Genomic DNA, 17,751 nt, shown 5'->3' with positions numbered 1-17,751 from the left:
AGTGAAAAAGTAAGAAAAAATGTGCTGAAATGCTCAGTTGTAAATTGTATCATTCATATAATTGGGGCCTTTTCTGATTCTGTTGTTGGTCTTTCATTTTGCTGAATCATACTGAATTTTATACATTTGATAAAACAGCTCAGTGTCAAAGAGGACAAAGGTTGTTTTAGTGACTCACAGCTAAATAGGCAGTATCTCTCTCTATGCAGTCTGCTAATCGGCTCAAGAGCAGCCCACGGTCGGACGCATCCATGCGCCGCCAGGGAGACCCAAGCTTGAAGGCATCTTTGGCAGCTTTGACAGCTTTTTCCACATCCGCCTGCATGCAAAAAAACAAAAAACAAATGAGAGAAACAGTCTGAAAATGTCATGCAAGACTCCATATGGATGGCTGATGTGAGAATGATTCAGGCCAGCTAATGCAACTTTGCCCTATCAGGACATATTTTTTCATTGGCAGCATTACTTGAAATACACTGCACAAAATACAGACATCCTAATGAGTTCATTTCAGTGCCAGAGTCTTTATTAAGTTATGCTTATTACATTATATTTGTGAGGTAACGTTAGTTCAGTTAAGACTGGCTATTTGGCATGTGTTAAATAAATATGTAAGGCTATTTTTAATCCCAGCTCCTGGTTTATATCTTTCCATGTTGGCATAGGAAAGTCAAGTAGATGCATGTTTATCAGTGAGAGCAGGGAGGAGGTTTGTTAAACAAACACAGGTGAGGAGTCTATTAAAATTAATGTTATTTTGAAAATGTTGGTAACCAAATGGTTGATGGTGACTTCCACAGTACAGTACACTAAACGTCAATAGCTATTGTCAACCGTCATTTCATTTCATTTTTGGGTGAAATACAGTATCCCTTGAAGTCATGTTCCTGTCTGTTGTCATATACAGAGAACTAAAAAGGAATATATATAAAATAAAAATATATTTTTTTTAAAGAAGTCTATTGTTCACCATGGCTGCATTTATTTGATCAAAAATATAGTAAAAACAGTAACATTGTGAAATATTATTTATTTAAAATAACTTTTCTTTTTGAGTATATTTGAAAATATAATTTATTCTTGTGTTCAGCAACTTACTTTTGTTACATTGCATACATGATATTGTATGTCTGATCACTGACATTGAAGACATCTGACTCTTTTCCTAAATGTGACTATTGAGATGTATCACATTCCTATTTCCATGCATGGAGCCTGTCACAAGACACTTTACAGTCACAGTGGCACTGAATGACAGGTGTATCAGTTTAATTCATTTTCTATTATTTGCGTCAAAAAACCACAAAAAAAAAAAAAAGAAACACACACACACACACACATATATACATACATAAATATATATATATGCACGAAATATATACACTATTATATTTCTGAAATGAAAGCGTTAAGCCTCCTTTCACTCCATCCTGTTCTTCTATATCCAGATTTGCAGTGTAGCTGAAAGGTCATGAAAGGTGCAATCTAGGTGCAAAGGTGAAAAACTCTATAGACCACCTGGCACGTGTTAACATATTAACCACAGTAAAACTAAAAATAATCAGTCCTTTTATTATTTAATAAAAAGGATATTTGATTTGTCAGTGGCGTGAAACTTAAATTTTGGTCTATTCCTCCTCATACAAAGCTATCATGTTGCCTCAAGAGACTTAGCCCTTTTCTATTTATTGTATAGAGAAAAAAAATCTTAATGCTCAGCTGGTTTAACCAGATAGTCAGCCAGTCTCTCAACCTGACCAGCTGAGAAAGTGGCCAAAACCCCAAGAGTTTACCAGTTGAGACCAGCAAACCAGCTGCTTTAAGACATTTTTATTTGGCGCAGATATACTTGGATTTTGAATTTAAAATTCAAACACCTACCTTATCGCCCTCTGCGACGTGGCAGATAACCTCACCAGTAGCAGGATTGATGGTTGGGAAAGTTTTCTTGTTTACTGCATCGTGCCATTCATTGTTGATGAAAATCTGCAGAGAAAATGAAACACATTGACATGCTCTGGCATTTGAAAATGTTGAAGTCAAAGTCAACTTTTACTGGTATTTTTTCACATTGCAGATCAATGGACAAAACCACAGGAGAGCAAGTGTTTACATGCCACTTGCAATAAATTATGACAGCTACAACTAGGGCTGCATGATATGCAGGAAGCATACGATATGGATAATGTGATACTATATCATGAAATAATCTTATGATAAATGTGTCAAAACATAGTTACAAGTATATTCCAGAAAAAGCAAGTTCGGAGTAGCATGGGATAAGTCTAAAGAGTCAGGATTCAATTTTTTTCTAATTCATTAGAACAGAAGACAAATAAGGCATTCATTGAACCATCAAAATACTGACTAATCCCTTTAATTCGGTTTTGTATTAATAAGAATAATAAAAATATGAATGTCATAAAAGACATGTGAAATCAAACAATAATTTATCATTGTTAATTTCAAACCTGATATTAAGGAAATAATACAAAAATACTGGAATCAAGCTAAGCACATCTGTTTTTCAGGGTGTTTTGTCACACTGGTTACACACAAACTAATAACTGTAATTTCTAAAATCCTGATTAAGACTGTTTCTGTGCAACCTATAACTTTAATTAATGATGATTCATTAAAAAAATACAAACTTTACACTAAGATTAACAGTTCAGTAAAACGGTCTCATGTAATCAGTGTTAGTTTTGGTCTCATTGAGATTGTACTACATTTTATTTTTGTATTTTCCATTGTCATTTTAATTTTAGTTAACACTTTAGTATGTTTGTTGTGTTTTGTTATGTTAGCATTAGCATTTTAGTTAACATTTTAGTATGTTTGTTGTGTTTTGTTATGTTAGCATTAGCATTTTAGTTAACATTTAACATTAACATTCAGTTAACATGGTTTTGTGGTCCAGGGTCATACATCTTATGACCCTGGACCACAAAACCAGACGTAAGTGTCAATTTTTCGAAATTGAGATTTATACATCATATGAACGCTGAATAAATAAGCTTTACATTGATGTACGGTTTGTTAGGATCATATTTGGCCGAGATACAACTATATGAAAATCTGGAATCTGAGGGTGCAAAAAAATCAATATGTTGAGAAAATCACCTTTAAAGTTGTCCAAATGAAGTTCTTAGCATTGCATATTACTAATCAAAAATTAAGTTTTGATATATTTACAGTAGGAAATTTACAAAATATCTTCATGGAACATGATCTTTACTTAATATCCTAATGATTTTTGGCATATACACCCATACAATGTATTTTTGGCTATTGCTACAAATATACCCCAGCGACTTGAGACACCAAGGCTTGAGGCTCCAGGGTCACATAAAATAATAAAATAAATAAAATATTTTGATATCAGAATTTTACAATTAAAAAAAAAAACGTGTACTGCGTTAAGCAAACTGAGACTTGTCATAATACTTGCATATCATTGCTCTTTTGTTGATTTTGATTGCTTCCATTGTCTTCATTTATAAGTCGCTTTGGATAAATGCGTCTGCTAAATGATTAAATGTAAATGTAATGTTAATTATATTGGAGCTCATCTCTTGTCAATCATTTATTTGAAAATAAAACGGAATTTATGGCTGGCAGAAAACACCTTAATGGGCTGAGTGTTGTTAGCTGAGAGCCTGAGAGGGCTTATCTAGGTTGGTCTATATACAATATACTGCACAGGTGTTGATGCAGCACCTACACTCAAGATAACAGATTAAAACACCACACTGTTTACATTTATCCAGAAGCACAAACCACATTATATGATAAGAGATAATCTGTTCTTCAAAGATCTGAGGAGAACTGAATGTTTCAGACTTTCATTTAGTGTCAAATTAATCATTTTTTTTAAAAATTACAATAAATTAAAATTACACCATAATGTAAAACACAATTTCTATTCTATTTAACCTGTAAAATTATAGTTTAAAGCAGTTTTCCTAAATAATATTAGAAGGGTCATTTTGTGTCAACTCAACTAGAGGTCCCCAGCTCAAATATTTAGTTTTGCTAATATTTTTTCTGAAGAAAGACAGACATGTACAGTGATGAAAGCCAAAATATTAAATATCATGGATGAATATTTACTGAGCAATCCACTATTTTGAAGAGGGGGTCAAAATGTCAATTTTCACCTGCGATTCAGAGCCAAATTCCAGGGGGTTAAAATGACTTTAGAAAGATGGCAGCATCATAATGCTATTTTTTACACAGAGATTGGTCTGTTAGTAAAATATGTTGACTTTAGCAATCTTTGTTTTTTTGCTGTGAAATCTTTATTGATTTTTATAAAGTAAACATAACACACAACTTATGTTATTAATATTTCAAGATGTACACTTAATGAAGCAACTTACTTGATTATCCATACATCATTTTTTAGAAAAATCATAAAATGTGAGTATTAAATATAAGGCTTTTGTGGAAGGTTTATTTGTTATTCTCTCAATTATCATTGTGTTGCATTGCATTAAATGTTTTGAAACTACACAGCTTTGATCAACAAACTAAATCATATTAAGATAACTTTGAGTTACAGGTTACAAATTTTGGAAAAAAATAATATTTATGACACTCAAACAGTTATGTCCTATACAATTGTTTTGACAGAGGGAAACAAGATGCATTCCTAGTTTCAACATTACTTATTCTTCAGACATTCTGCTTTAAATACAATAAGTATCAGCTCTATACAAAGTGACCAACATTTGGTTTTCAACCACTAAAAATAGGTCATATTCAACAATCTGAAAATAGAGCCTCTTTGAGATCCCTATATCTCTGTGACTGAGCGATGTAGGGCCTTGAAAATGAAGATTCCAAAAGAAAAGTTTTTTTAAGAACCAGAATCTAAAATCATATTGCAATATCTTTAATCCTTCTTGAGTTAAAGGCATGCAAACTTTGGAAAAATAATATTTATGGCACTCAGACAGGTATGTTCAATGCAGTTTTTTGACAGAAGGAAACGAGATACATCTCTAGTTTCAACATTATTTGTTCTTCAGACATTCCTCTTTAAAATAAAAGTAATATAATATTTTTGCAAATTGACCCACATTTGATTTTTGGACACACATCAGCCAGCCTCAGGACAGCCTGAATCTGCTGGAGGATTACTGTCAGACCTGGGCCCTGACAGTCAACCCCCAAAAAACTAAAGTCATGATCTTCCAGAAACGCTCCAGACCTCAGGGACTAACACACACGTTCACACAGAACAATTGAAACCACAAAGACATACACTTACCTCGGCCTAAAAATCAGCTCAACAGGTAACGTTACTTTGGCTGTGAAGGAACTCAAAGAGAAAGCTCAAAGGGCTTTCTATGCCATAAAAAGATCAATTAAAATCGACATCCCAATCCAAATCTGGCTCAAACTTTTCAAATCAGTAATTGAACCAATTGTATTATATGGCAGTGATGTGTGGGGTCCATCTATAAAATTTGACTTTGTAAATTGGGAAAAACATCCAATTGAAACTCTACATCTAGATTTCTGTACAAGAATGCTCAAAGTCCAAAGAAAAACACCAAAAAATGGATGCAGGGCAGAATTAGGCCAATACCCTCTCCTTCCAAACATCCAAAAAAGAGCCCTGAAATTCTGAAAGCATTTAATGACAAGCGACCCCAGCACATCCCATTATAAAGCCCTGAAACACCAAGAGCTGAACCTCACAAAGAGTCCCCTCCTTCAGCTGGTGCGGAGACTGACAGAGATCAGCCAGCCTCAGGACTCACACACACTCTCTACCATTCGGCCCACACAGAGAAACACAAGTACGTCACCCACTGGACAAACACCATCAAAAACCAACACAAATTAGAATGTTATTCGGCACTAAATTGAGAGTACACCATGGCAAGCTACCTGAGCACAGTGACTGATGTGAAACTCAGGAAAACATTGACGATGTACAGACTCCGCGAGCACAGTCTGACCATAGAGACGGGCCGGCACAGACAGATATGGCTCTCCCGTGAGGAGAGAATATGCTCCCACTGCAGTCTGGGAGAGATCGAAACAGAGCTGCACTTCCTCACAGAGTGCCCAAGATACCAAAACATTAGAGACCACTTTTACCCCAAAATTAATCATATATTTCCCCAATTTAACACAGAGAGAGAGAGAGAGAGAGAGAGAGAGAGAGAGAGAGAGAGAGAGAGAGAGAGAGAGAGAGAGAGAGAGAGAGAGAGAGAGAGAGAGAGAGAGAGAGAGAGAGAGAGAGAGAGAGAGAGAGAGAGAGAGAGAGAGAGACACCTGGGTTTGAAAAATCACATCCACAGGAAACTTTAATCATGCTGTGACAGAACTGAGAGATAAAGCACGCAGGGTTTCTACGCCATAAAACGGCAATGTCCTATAGAAAATAACGCATACAGGGTAGAATTAGGCAAATATCCTCCAATCATAAAGATACAAAAAAGGGCAATTAAATTCTGGAAACATCTGAAACATCTGACCCCCAATCATATTATTATAAAGCCCTGCAATACCAAGAGATGAGCAAAGAAAGCAATCCCTTTCCTCAGCTGATCCAGAGCTTCAGTCCTGATGCTTCACTAGCATCTACTGATGCTCTGAATCACATCTTCAGAATCAATCAGATTACTGCACAAATCAAACAGAGTTACATCACTCATTGGCAAACCCAAACACAACAACAAATGCTATTGGGCTCTAAAGAGAGAGTACAGTATGGCAGAGTATCTGAGCACAGTGACAGATAAGATGCTGAGAAGCACATTGACCAGATACAGACTATGCTAAATACATTTATACATTATTATTATTTTTCTTTCTGTTAATACATATATGCACTATTTGTAAACAGCCCAGCTGCAATTGCTTTGGCAATACAAATGTATAGTTTTTGTCATGCCAATAAAGCACACTTGAATTGAATTGAGAGAGAGAGAGAGAACAGGGGGGTTGACCGCAGTCTAAAATGACAAAAAGAAAAGAAAAAGAAGATAAGATAAAGCAGGAATGGCATTTTCTCGAAGGAGGCGGGGTTTGAAAACATGCCAAGTTCATTAACCTGTTGCAAAATGTCTTTTACATTAAATGCAATCGCCATAACTCTACGACAGAGCAATTTGAGGGTCATAAACATGTCATGCTACTTTACCGTAATGATAAGTCTGCAAACATTTAATAAATATGAATTATAATATGAACAACAAACATGCATGTCATTGTCAACAACATGTTTGAATAAACATGTGAAGTCTCATAATTTGGTCGTTACCTTGTTAAAGTGAACGTCTGGGTGCACGTTCGGTGCAGGAATCGTTGAATGCAGACATGCTGAAATACGGAAAACTTGAGGAAAAGTTCTGGAGAAAACGGTGCGCAGCATTTTTACTCGCTTGCCTTTAACTGAGACTGTATGAGCTCGCGCTTCAGAGCAGAAATGCGCTCGCTTGTTGCCAGATATTTGCGAGCAAAGTAATGCCATAAAAACAAACAACATCCGCGCGTTTACGTAAGACACTATAGTTATTCACAATCGGTGTATATCCATTTACAGCCTAATTATATCCGTATTACTACAATTAGCGGCGTTTACAACAAATAACTCGGAATGTCAAGCAACGAAAATATGTGGAATATACGTGGACTTGGCAACAAACAAACGCTGAGAATGCGTGTGTAAAAGTCGTGATTAATCCAAAATCATTTCCGCGAAACATGACTAATAAAATATACATATTTTAAAATATTGAAATTATGTTAAATTGTATTGTAAAATACTGAAGTAAAATGTACAATGCTGGTTTTTATTTTGAAAGGCCGGGAAAGTCATATGATTGTGGTTCAGGAAATATGGCGTCGCATTTGTTTTGCGGCAGAGTAAACCTAAATATTTTGCGAGAAGCGGCACGAAAAGACCTTCGCGAATTTTTAGATAAATGTTCGGGAAGCAAGGTAAAGCTCTTTGCTTTTATACTAATGCAGAATATTGTTTAAAACTGTCCTCTCCTGCTGTCACACCTGTCACTTTCTCAGATTTGCTCAAAACCTACTGACCGCGTTAGTTGTGGTTGCAAATGATTAATACTGAAAATATTGTTCAGGGATGCTGTCAGTCGACATGGAAAGTTTAGAGCTTTATTATCCTTTAAGTTATGTGTTTTCGCATTTTCTTTTTTTAATTTAAGGCCATTGTTTGGGACGAGTATCTTACTGCACCTTTCGGCTTAATTGCTCAGTATTCCCTTTTGAAGGTGAGAGAAACGGTACACAAATAGTGGACAAAATATAATGTCATATTTCAAAGACACTGGAGACTAATGATTATTTTATGCTTTTTCAAGAAGGTGTTTGTCTTAATTTAATTTTTCAAAAGGAACATGAAGTGGAGAAAATGTTCACCATCAAAGGTGGTCGTATCCCATCCGCTTCCGTCAAGAATATTGTCTTTTTTGTTCGACCAAGGTTGGAATTGATGGACATCATTGCAGAAAATGTTGCAAGGTATCAAATTTGACAAATCTAATTTCTTTAGGCAGGTCTAAACTGAACAGTCAAACAAATGGCCTGAGAGGAGTATACGCTTTTAATAGGGTTCCACCACCTTTTGTTCTGTATACTGTAAGCTGTTTATGGAACAATCTGATTTTTAATTTTGAGACGATGTGTGCTGCCTTCCACAATAACAGATATTTCGATTAAAGGAAATAATAAGGTAGTTTTAATAATGTGCATTGATTGCTGGCAGTAGTCAGTGACAATAATGCTGTCATGATAGTACATTTTAATATTTGCATTGCAGTGAAGATAAATTACAACCACGAGAATTCCACATCCTGTTTGTGCCTCGCCGGAGTCTCCTGTGTGAGCAGCGGCTGAAAGAGAAAGGGGTTCTGAGCTCTTTCACAAACATCGATGAATACATTCTGGACCTCATACCTTATGATGGAGATCTTCTTTCCATGGAGTCTGAGAGTTCCTTTAGAGTAAGACATTGTTTGATTGTCAAGTTTATTATGGATTTGTATTCATCTTCTGAAGGATTTCTGATTCAGCATTAGTCAGACCTTGACTAGAAATATCCATTAATGCAAAATAGCATCATTATTATTATTATTAAGTAGGGATGCACGATATTGGAATTCTGCCGATATTCGATATGCCGATATTTTTCAACTCATTTTGGCCGATATCGATGTCAATACCGATATATTTCCTTTTGTTTGGAAACAACACCAAGTCTCTCCTGTGCAGAAATTATAAGCAAAATATTATTCATTTTGGTTAACTTATTTATTAGAATTAAATAAAAAATAATAAAGGTTTTTTAACAGTACATTGAAGCTTTGAAAATAAATATAAATAAACTATAATCAATCGCTGCATTTTTTTCCCCAGAAAGATGCAGTGTTAACCCTAATATTTTATTTTAAGATTTAACATTTGTAGATGGTCTAAAACAAAGGAGTTGTAAAAATTCTGAAAATCTTTTAGAGCTCATGATTTGTTTAAAAAATAAAACGTTACACATTAATGAATAAATCAGTATATATAAAATTATTTAATTTACGTGTCATGTTTGTGATTTTTTTTTTTCATGTAAGCTATAGCTTCTGACCATTAAATCAAAACATACTTATGTTATTACATCAATTACTGCTTTATTTAATCAGAAACACAGTCTAAATGTTATTTGTGTAGGCTATTTTACTTTTAATTTAATTAGAAGTAGGCCAACAGCGCCCCCTACAGATTAAAACTCCTTACCGAACGGGCATTAGGACCTGGGGGAGGCTGTCACTGCTGCCCCTGCTTGTGCTATAACTGTTTACTCTATCCCACACCGAACGCGTCTTTCTGTACATGCGTTCACACATTAAATGCAGCGATCCAAAACAGTCAATCTATTCATCATTCAGACAAAACGTTGCTTCAAGAATGAGCCACATTGCTGACGTGATCTAATCGCTAGCACACCCTGAGCACATGCGAGTTAACCCCTTCCCCTTATCGCAAGACATATCGGCATAATTTTGCATATCAGGCCGATGCCGATATTTACATTTAAAGTCATTATCGGCCGATTTCGATATCAGTCCGATAATATCGTGCATCCCTATTATTAAGGTTTTACGGAACATAGAGGATAGTTCTAAATGCGTACAAATGTGTAAATCTGCACACATGAAATAATAGTCCACAAGTTTTTTCTTATGGAAAAGTTTATTTATTCACAGGCCTGAGCACAGTTATGTAATTCAGTGCAGATGCTGATATTTATATTGGTATAAAGTAAGATGAAATGCTTTTAATTCAAATCAGCGACATTATCACAATATAACCGACTACTTACATAAAATCATGTTATCACTATCAGTTGTCACTATATATCTCCTAATAATGTGTCTTATAAAGGTCATATTTAAGTTTGATCAAAGCTGTGTAGTTTCAAAACATTGAATGCAATGCAACACAATGATAATTGAGAGTCGAACAAATAAACCTTCCACAAAAGCCTTATATATAATACTCACATTTTAACATACTTTTTCTAAAATATTATGTATGGATAATCAAGTAAGTTGCTTCATTCATCTTGAAATATTAATAACATAAAAGTTGTTTACGTTATAAAAATCAATAAAGATTTCACAGCAAAAAGACACGTGAACATGAATGGAGTGTTTTTACAGTTGTACCATTTAAGACCTTTTACTTGCTTAAAATTTTTTAAATTATCAGGCAGATGACAGAGGGAATGCAGTAGATTGTATACAGCAGGATTTTCTTTAATTTTGATCATGTTGATAGCTTAGCGGTCTTTTTATTTTATTTTTATTGAAGTTAAGATGCAAAAGTGTCTCATTCAAAAATCTGTGATTTCATAACATCAAACTTTGTGCTGACATATGCATGAGCCGATTGTGATGTTCACATAACTGTTTTCTATTATGAAGGAATGTTATTTAGAGAATGACCAGACAAGCCTGTATCACGCCGCTAAGGGCCTCATGACTTTGCAAGCACTTTATGGAACAATACCGCAAATCTTTGGCAAAGGCGAGTGTGCAAGGGTGAGTCAACATTTCCTTCTCTTTTCAAACATTTATGGCTATTCTTTTCAAACATTTGATTCCATCTAGCATCTAGTTGTTCCTCAGTGGTACTTATTTGTTGTAGTTTTGTTTTACATCGCACTGATTTCTTTTTTTTTATTTGTTGCGTGGTGGTATTGAGCTGTGTCTTTCTCAGCATGTGGCCAACATGATGTTGCGGATGAAGAGAGAGTTTGCAGGGAGTCATACTCAAATCCTGCCTGTTTTTGATACCCTCCTCCTGTTGGATCGCAACGTGGATTTGCTTACGCCGTTAGCCACCCAACTTACATATGAGGGTCTTATCGATGAGATCTTTGGCATCACCAATGGTAAATGAGTTTTCAATTTGTGCAGACATAAAATAAATACTTAAACATATAGAAATACAGAACTTAAAACTATAAAGATTGAATAAGATACATTTTTCCAATAGAAGTGCATAATTTGAACACTATGAAGATTGTATAAGCTCTTGTTTTCCTCTGTAGTCTGTCCTGTCATACCTTTTTTTGCTTTGGCAGGTTATGTGAAGCTTCCGCCTGAGAAGTTTGCACAGACGAAACAGGGAGAAGGTGGGAAAGATCTCCCCACTGAGCCAAAAAAAAAGCAGCTCAACTCAGCCGAGGAGCTTTATGCTGAAATACGGGACAAGAACTTCAATGCTGTGGGAGCGGCTCTCAGCAAGAAAGCCAAGATTATATCAGCTGCGTTTGAGGTTTGTGCTGCTATTGTTGAGACAAACCAAGAAATACGTATTTTAAATAAATTTAGCCAAATAAATAAGCCTCCCACTTCCCTTGTCCACGATTTTAGTGAACTGTTTGCATTTATTTGATCAAGAACACAGTAAAACAGTTATAGTGTGAAATATTACAATTCAAAAGAACTGTTTTAGTTTTATTTCTTTGATCAAAGCTGAATTTTCAGTGTCATTAAAGCATCTTCAGTGCCACTTGATCCTTCAGAAATCTGCTGATTTGCTAGTGTTTACCATTAATTATATTCTTGTCTCTGTGCTAGGAGCGACACAATGCAAAAACTGTTGGAGAGATTAAACGGTTTGTTTCCCAGTTGCCTCACATGCAGGCAGCTCGGGGTTCCTTGGCTAATCACACCTCCATTGCTGAACTCATTAAGGACATAACAAGTAAGTCTGAGACCAGTCATTTGTACGTTCAGAAATTAAAGTATTTCTGTTTATTTTCTGCTTGAGGTCTGTGGAACGCTCTCAATTACAACAGACAACAGCTGTAGCTCATCAATCAGTTTGTACATAAAAAAGAAGGAATTAATTAGCTATTAGTTTATAGTTTACAGAAAAGAGAATTCTGACTAGTGACCAACTAATAACATACTAAGAATAGCTTTTATATTTTTTATAACTTATAATTATAATTTCTATTTTAATTTGAACAATAGGTATTTATAATCATGGCCTGGTTAGAAATGCTGTTGTTTTTTTACTCTCCTTTTAACCAGGATTAAGTTATTCAGTTAAGTGCAATTGCTTAATGTACTAATGATGTTTATTTTTTAGAATTTCTGCAACAAGTAGTAAGCGTTCTTTTGCTGATATCAAGAATTAGCATTTAGTAAAACATAATTTTGGATTCATATACTGTGATATCCTGTTTTTGGAATTCAGCTAAATGTTATGTGGTTGCTGGATTTCCATTGTACTGTAAAGCTGTTTCCCAGTAATTTTAACAAACTGAAGGAGTTCTAAGGTAAATTATATGATAATATATTATGAGACCTGACATGAGTTCACATTTAGTTTTTTTACTTGCCAGTTTTGGATTTTTTTCATAAACTGCCTTGCTTTCCTGTGTTTCAGCCTCAGAAGACTTCTTTGACAGTCTGACTGTTGAACAAGAGTTTATGACTGGAGTAGACACAGACAAGGTGCCTTGTTTTGTTTATGATTCCAATGTGAATGCAATATAATTTAAGAAATTATATTCGTTTTTTATGATTTATACAACTTTCAAAAGAAAAGCCTGGTTCTTTTGTTGTGTTAAAGGAATAGTTCAGAAAATGTGCTCAGTCTTAGTCCATGCAAGATGTACATTAGTCATTTAGCAGACGCTTTTAGCCAAAGTGACTTACAAATGACAATAGAAGCAATGGTTCCTACGGGGTTTGGAAAAGTATTTTCCAGGTCTGGAAATGTATGGAAAAAAGAAAGCAGAGTATGGAAACAATTTTGTGTTTCTAGACTTCTGACGCTATTTAGTGTTTTGATAATAGAAAATTAAGTGATTAATTGTGTAATTAAAATTAAACTCAAAAGAGTTTCTTGTGTGCATGTAATAGTCGGTATTTATTATTATTATTTTTTTTTTTTTAGGGACTCTGTATGTTGTCACTTTGAGAAAATCAATGAAAAAAACCCTGAGAAAATAAAAAATATTTACAGATGACTGTACTATATACCAAACAAAGCTGAAAATAATGCTCTATGAACCATTTATGTTAAATATGGCTTGAAAAATCTACCAAGAGGTTTGGAAATTTGATATATAATTTGCTTTCTCTGCTTTCTTTTTTCCATACATTTCCAGATCTGGAAAATACTTTTCCAAACCCCGTAGGAACCATTGCTTCTATTGTCATTTGTCAATTTTGAAATGGAAAATGTGTAGGAACCCTGAAGCAATCAAAACCAACAAAAGAGCAACTATATGCAACTTTATGAAAGAAAACAAGTAGAATAGGAAAAAAAAAAGATGTAGATAAGTTTGTTTCTTCTTTAGAACAGATTACGAGAAATTTATCATTACATCATTTGCTCACCAATGGATCCTCTGCAGTGAATGGAGCTATTGAACTAAATGTCCTGCAATAGGGTGTACTTACTTTTTTCAAAGTATTACATGTGTAAATACAATGGACAACAATTATTGTTCAAACAGAAAAAACACGAAGTTTAATATGCAAGTCCACTTACATCCTCTAATATTTTAGAAATCATTTTAGAACTATGAGAAAAAAATAATGTTTTACATGGTACATTTAAATTCTGATAATATTTAGGTTTGATTAATTTCTTTGTTCAGCTTGTTTTTATTGTGATTTTACTCTCAGGTCAGCACATATATAGAAGACTGCATAGCACAAAAAGACCCTCTGATAAAAATCCTGCGGCTGGTGTGCATGCAGTCTGTCTGCAACAGCGGCCTCAAACAGAAAGTCATGGACTACTATAAGAAGGAGATCCTTCAGGTTGGATAGAGGAAATTTCTTTGTGGTTTACTTTCATTTCCTTTTAGATGGATTTTGTGAATCCATAACAGTGAATTTGAATTACGTGTGCCTTGATAACAATCACATCGCAACATTGATATCACTGAATTTCTATCAGAGTCAGTCACTGTTTGTGGTGATGATAGCAGTGAGTTATAAATGCCATAAACATTTACCATGTTTGTGTTTTGTTGAATTAGACATACGGTTACAAGCACATTCTGACCCTCAAGAACTTGGAAAAGGTTGGGTTACTCAAACCTCAAAGCACCGTGAGAAACAACTACCCCACAATCAGGAAAACACTCAAACTGTGGATGGAGGATGCCAATGAACAGGTTTGACCTGTCGTTTATTTTTAGTAAGGTTCTCTGTCTTTATATAACTGAAAATGGCCGGCACTGGTCAAATCTTCCCCACCCAAATTACTACATGTTATTCATGGTTTTGGGAATGACTAATGCGTGTTAACTTTCCTTTAGAACCCCAATGACATCTCGTATGTGTACAGTGGCTATGCGCCACTCAGTGTTCGTCTGACACAAGTGCTTGCGCGTCCTGGTTGGAGGAGCATAGAGGAGGTGCTGAAGATGTTGCCTGGTCCACACTTTGAAGAAAGACAGCTGGTTCCTACAGGCCTTCACAAGAAACGTAAGTGATGACCGTTGACATGATTTACTTTGTAAAATGATAGTCATTCTAGATCAGTAAACCCATCATAGTCTTAACCATCCTATAGTAATAAACGAACTAGCTTGTAAAATTTGCTCCCACAAGCAAAAAGCAACGAAAGAGCAGACCGAAGTGCTTCATCTTAGTACGCATGAACAGAACACTTCGATTTGTGATGATGCACTAAATAAATTAGTAATTTTTATACATCTGTTTATCTTTAGGTTTACTTTTTTATTTAAAAACAACCTAAGCAATTATTTGTAATTATTTACGTAATTCCTATAGAATTGTGTCTGACCCAAAAAAACCTTGAGTTTCCAGATACATTACAATGGACCTTTATAACATTCTTTAAAGCAAATATATAAAAAAGGATACAGCTCTCTATATGAAGTTGGATATATTATGTACAACTTTTCATGTATTACACTTAAAGTTAAATATGCTGTATAGCAAATATCTACTGCCTGTTTGCTTGTATTGTCACAAAATGTAAACTATATTATCACACAGCTCTAATTTGTGAAATGTGGCCATAAGGTATGAGGATATTACGGCATTATTATATATTATTTCTGTAAATCTGCTTTGAGACATGTTGTGTATAAAAAAACCCGCTGTATAAATAGGTTGATGCATATGGTTGTTACATTTCTCTATTTTGATAACTGATTGAGAGACCATTCTCCTTCTCTTTAATTTGCAGGCCAGCCAGGAGAAAACAAAACCACCCTTGTCTTCTTCCTTGGCGGTGTGACGTATGCTGAAATCGCTGCTCTGCGGTTTTTGTCTCATATGGAAGATAGTGGGACTGAGTACATTATTGCAACCACCAAACTTATCAATGGCACCAGCTGGATAAAGTCTCTTATGGACAATCCTGAGGAAAACTTACCTTAAAGCTGCCACACCTTCTGTAGGGCCTCACGGATCCTGTTATCTGTCTGTCATAAACCCAGACTTTAATGTATTGTGTACATATAGAATGCAAGTTATATCAAACTCTTGTGGCTGTTTTGTCTGATAATTTTTTATGATTACGTGAGGGGTTGAAATTGCTGTTGCGATACTAATTTATTTTTGAGAAAACGTGTAAACACAGCCAACTGCATTTAATATAAGCAGCAAGGTTTGTAAGTCACTGGGTTATGCAGTGTATAAACATACTAAAGTGATATATAACCTGCTTCGTCAGACAGCATTTATTTCCAGAAACCACCATAAATTATTTTGCCATGTATTGGTAACCTTTTTTTAAATAATGCATTCCAGGTCAAGAAAAAAAAAAAAGACTGTTGGTCAGTACTTGTAGTGGCCCCACACTGGCGGATCCAATCATGGTTCCCCGAGTTGATTCAGCTGCTGTCTTGGCTATTTTCACTAAGGAAGGACCTTCTATATTCAGCGAGAGGGCCAATTTGGTACCCCCAAACCAAACTGTAGGGACTATACCTGTGGGCCCTTGATGGGAGCCTTTGCAGCTCCCCGTGAGGGTTGCCAAAACCATCTCAGAGGCTAGAACCCCATCTACGAGATGCCTCCATTCCCCAGAGAAGCTCTTTGTGTGATTTAGATGTTGCTCTAAAGGGCTGCCAGTTAGAAAGCAGAGATTATCCCGCTGGATAGTGTATGCCATTGCACTGCCTTATGCCTCAGTGGGCTTATAGTGCCCTATTGGAGTTAGGCCTCCGAGGGAATGACTTCCTTCCTGGGCTTGGTGCAATTGAGTCTCCATTGGACACAGCTGGCTGATCTTCGCCATCTGTCTTTGCTACGTTTTACAACCTCGACGCCCGTCAGGCATGGATTTTGTCTACCTAACCGTCTCGTGACCCTGCTGATGAACAGGGCAATTTGTCAGAGGACCCTGGCCTGAGTTACTTATGCCCTTACTGGCCCATGTTACTTTAGGGTCCTCACACCAGTTGCTGTAGGGCTGGGCTCACAGGACCACTTTTTGTTTTGCGCTTATAGCATGGCGCAGTATGGTGCAAAGTATTGATTGCACTGACACTTTCAACCAGTTTAACAAAAATGTTCATGAAAAAACATTACATACCCTAACTTTAATTTGCCATAACATGCATTTGTTGCAAATACGCATCAAGCTAAATTAACTAGTTGTACATTACTAACTTTACGCACAATGAAGCCTCGTCAAAAGTGCATGCATGCACTGAATACTTCTGAATCTGAACCTAACCTGCTTATAATCTCTATTATTTACATATAGTGGATCAACAGCTTTCTGACAGACAGGCCCAGCAGAGGTTGTACTTGCTTCGCCAGCTGAGGAAGTTCAACCTGCCACAGGAGATGCTGAAACAGTTCTACTCCGCCATCATTGAATCCGTCCTCTGCACTTCTATAACTGTCTGGTTCAGCTCAGCTACCAAATCTGACCTCAGAAGACTACGGAGGGAATCATTGGTACAACCCTCCCCACTCTCCAAGAACTGTACTTACCCAGAGTGAGCAAAAGGTATTTAAATACCCTGTACAACTTTTTGCACATTATTTTTGCACATTCCTCTTATTACTATTTAAGTCAACAACATACTGACCTGCACATTTATATTTATATATATTTTTTTTTCACTTTTCTTTTTCTTAATATTTGTATTCTATATAATTGCACTGTCCTTGGAGCGGACCTGACCTACATTTCACTGCTGGTTATACTCTGTATAATTGTGTATGTGACAAATAAAAATGTTGAATCTTG

General features: G+C 35.6%; 2 protein-coding genes across 4 annotated transcripts in view; one reads left to right on the top strand and one right to left on the bottom strand.

Annotated features, from left to right (window-relative positions):
• The window catches only part of LOC306869583 (aldehyde dehydrogenase, mitochondrial-like), a 21,053-nt gene extending 13,358 nt beyond the window's left edge, over window positions 1–7,695 (bottom strand). Inside the window, exons 1-3 of the mRNA XM_079416359.1 lie at window positions 7,283–7,695; window positions 1,882–1,986; window positions 179–319 (exon numbers count right to left, since the gene is read on the bottom strand). Of these exons, the coding sequence (XP_079272485.1) occupies window positions 179–319; window positions 1,882–1,986; window positions 7,283–7,507 (471 nt within the window). The 5' untranslated portion in view covers window positions 7,508–7,695. The remainder of the gene's footprint in view (window positions 1–178; window positions 320–1,881; window positions 1,987–7,282) is intronic.
• LOC306869582 (vacuolar protein sorting-associated protein 33A-like) lies at window positions 7,672–17,751 on the top strand. 3 transcript variants are annotated; one of them, XM_079416356.1, is made up of 13 exons: window positions 7,672–7,962; window positions 8,196–8,261; window positions 8,384–8,511; window positions 8,810–8,993; window positions 10,965–11,081; window positions 11,260–11,434; window positions 11,627–11,820; window positions 12,126–12,252; window positions 12,943–13,010; window positions 14,193–14,330; window positions 14,552–14,689; window positions 14,834–15,002; window positions 15,733–17,751. In XM_079416356.1, exons 1-13 carry the CDS (start codon window positions 7,798–7,800, stop codon window positions 15,924–15,926), a joined length of 1,863 nt encoding a protein of 620 aa, XP_079272482.1. In that variant the 5' UTR covers window positions 7,672–7,797; the 3' UTR covers window positions 15,927–17,751. The 3 variants fall into 3 exon arrangements, with proteins under 3 accessions (XP_079272482.1, XP_079272484.1, XP_079272483.1); XM_079416358.1 differs by having other exon boundaries at window positions 7,835–7,962; window positions 8,355–8,511; XM_079416357.1 differs by having other exon boundaries at window positions 7,835–7,962; window positions 8,352–8,511.

Source organism: Barbus barbus (genome assembly GCF_936440315.1).
Source record: "Barbus barbus genome assembly, chromosome: 5".
Taxonomy (NCBI): Eukaryota; Metazoa; Chordata; class Actinopteri; order Cypriniformes; family Cyprinidae; genus Barbus; species Barbus barbus.
The sequence above is the reverse complement of the archived record's forward strand: the minus strand, read 5'-3'. Positions and strand labels throughout refer to the sequence as shown.

Bases quoted from the DNA above. Each gene is read 5' to 3' on its own strand.
- LOC306869582 (XM_079416356.1), top strand. From the start codon at position 7,798: ATGTACAATGCTGGTTTTTATTTTGAAAGGCCGGGAAAGTCATATGAT. The intron at 14,331-14,551 runs GTTGGATAGAGG...TTGTTGAATTAG, and splicing joins ATAAGAAGGAGATCCTTCAG to ACATACGGTTACAAGCACAT. The intron at 14,690-14,833 runs GTTTGACCTGTC...ACTTTCCTTTAG, and splicing joins TGGAGGATGCCAATGAACAG to AACCCCAATGACATCTCGTA.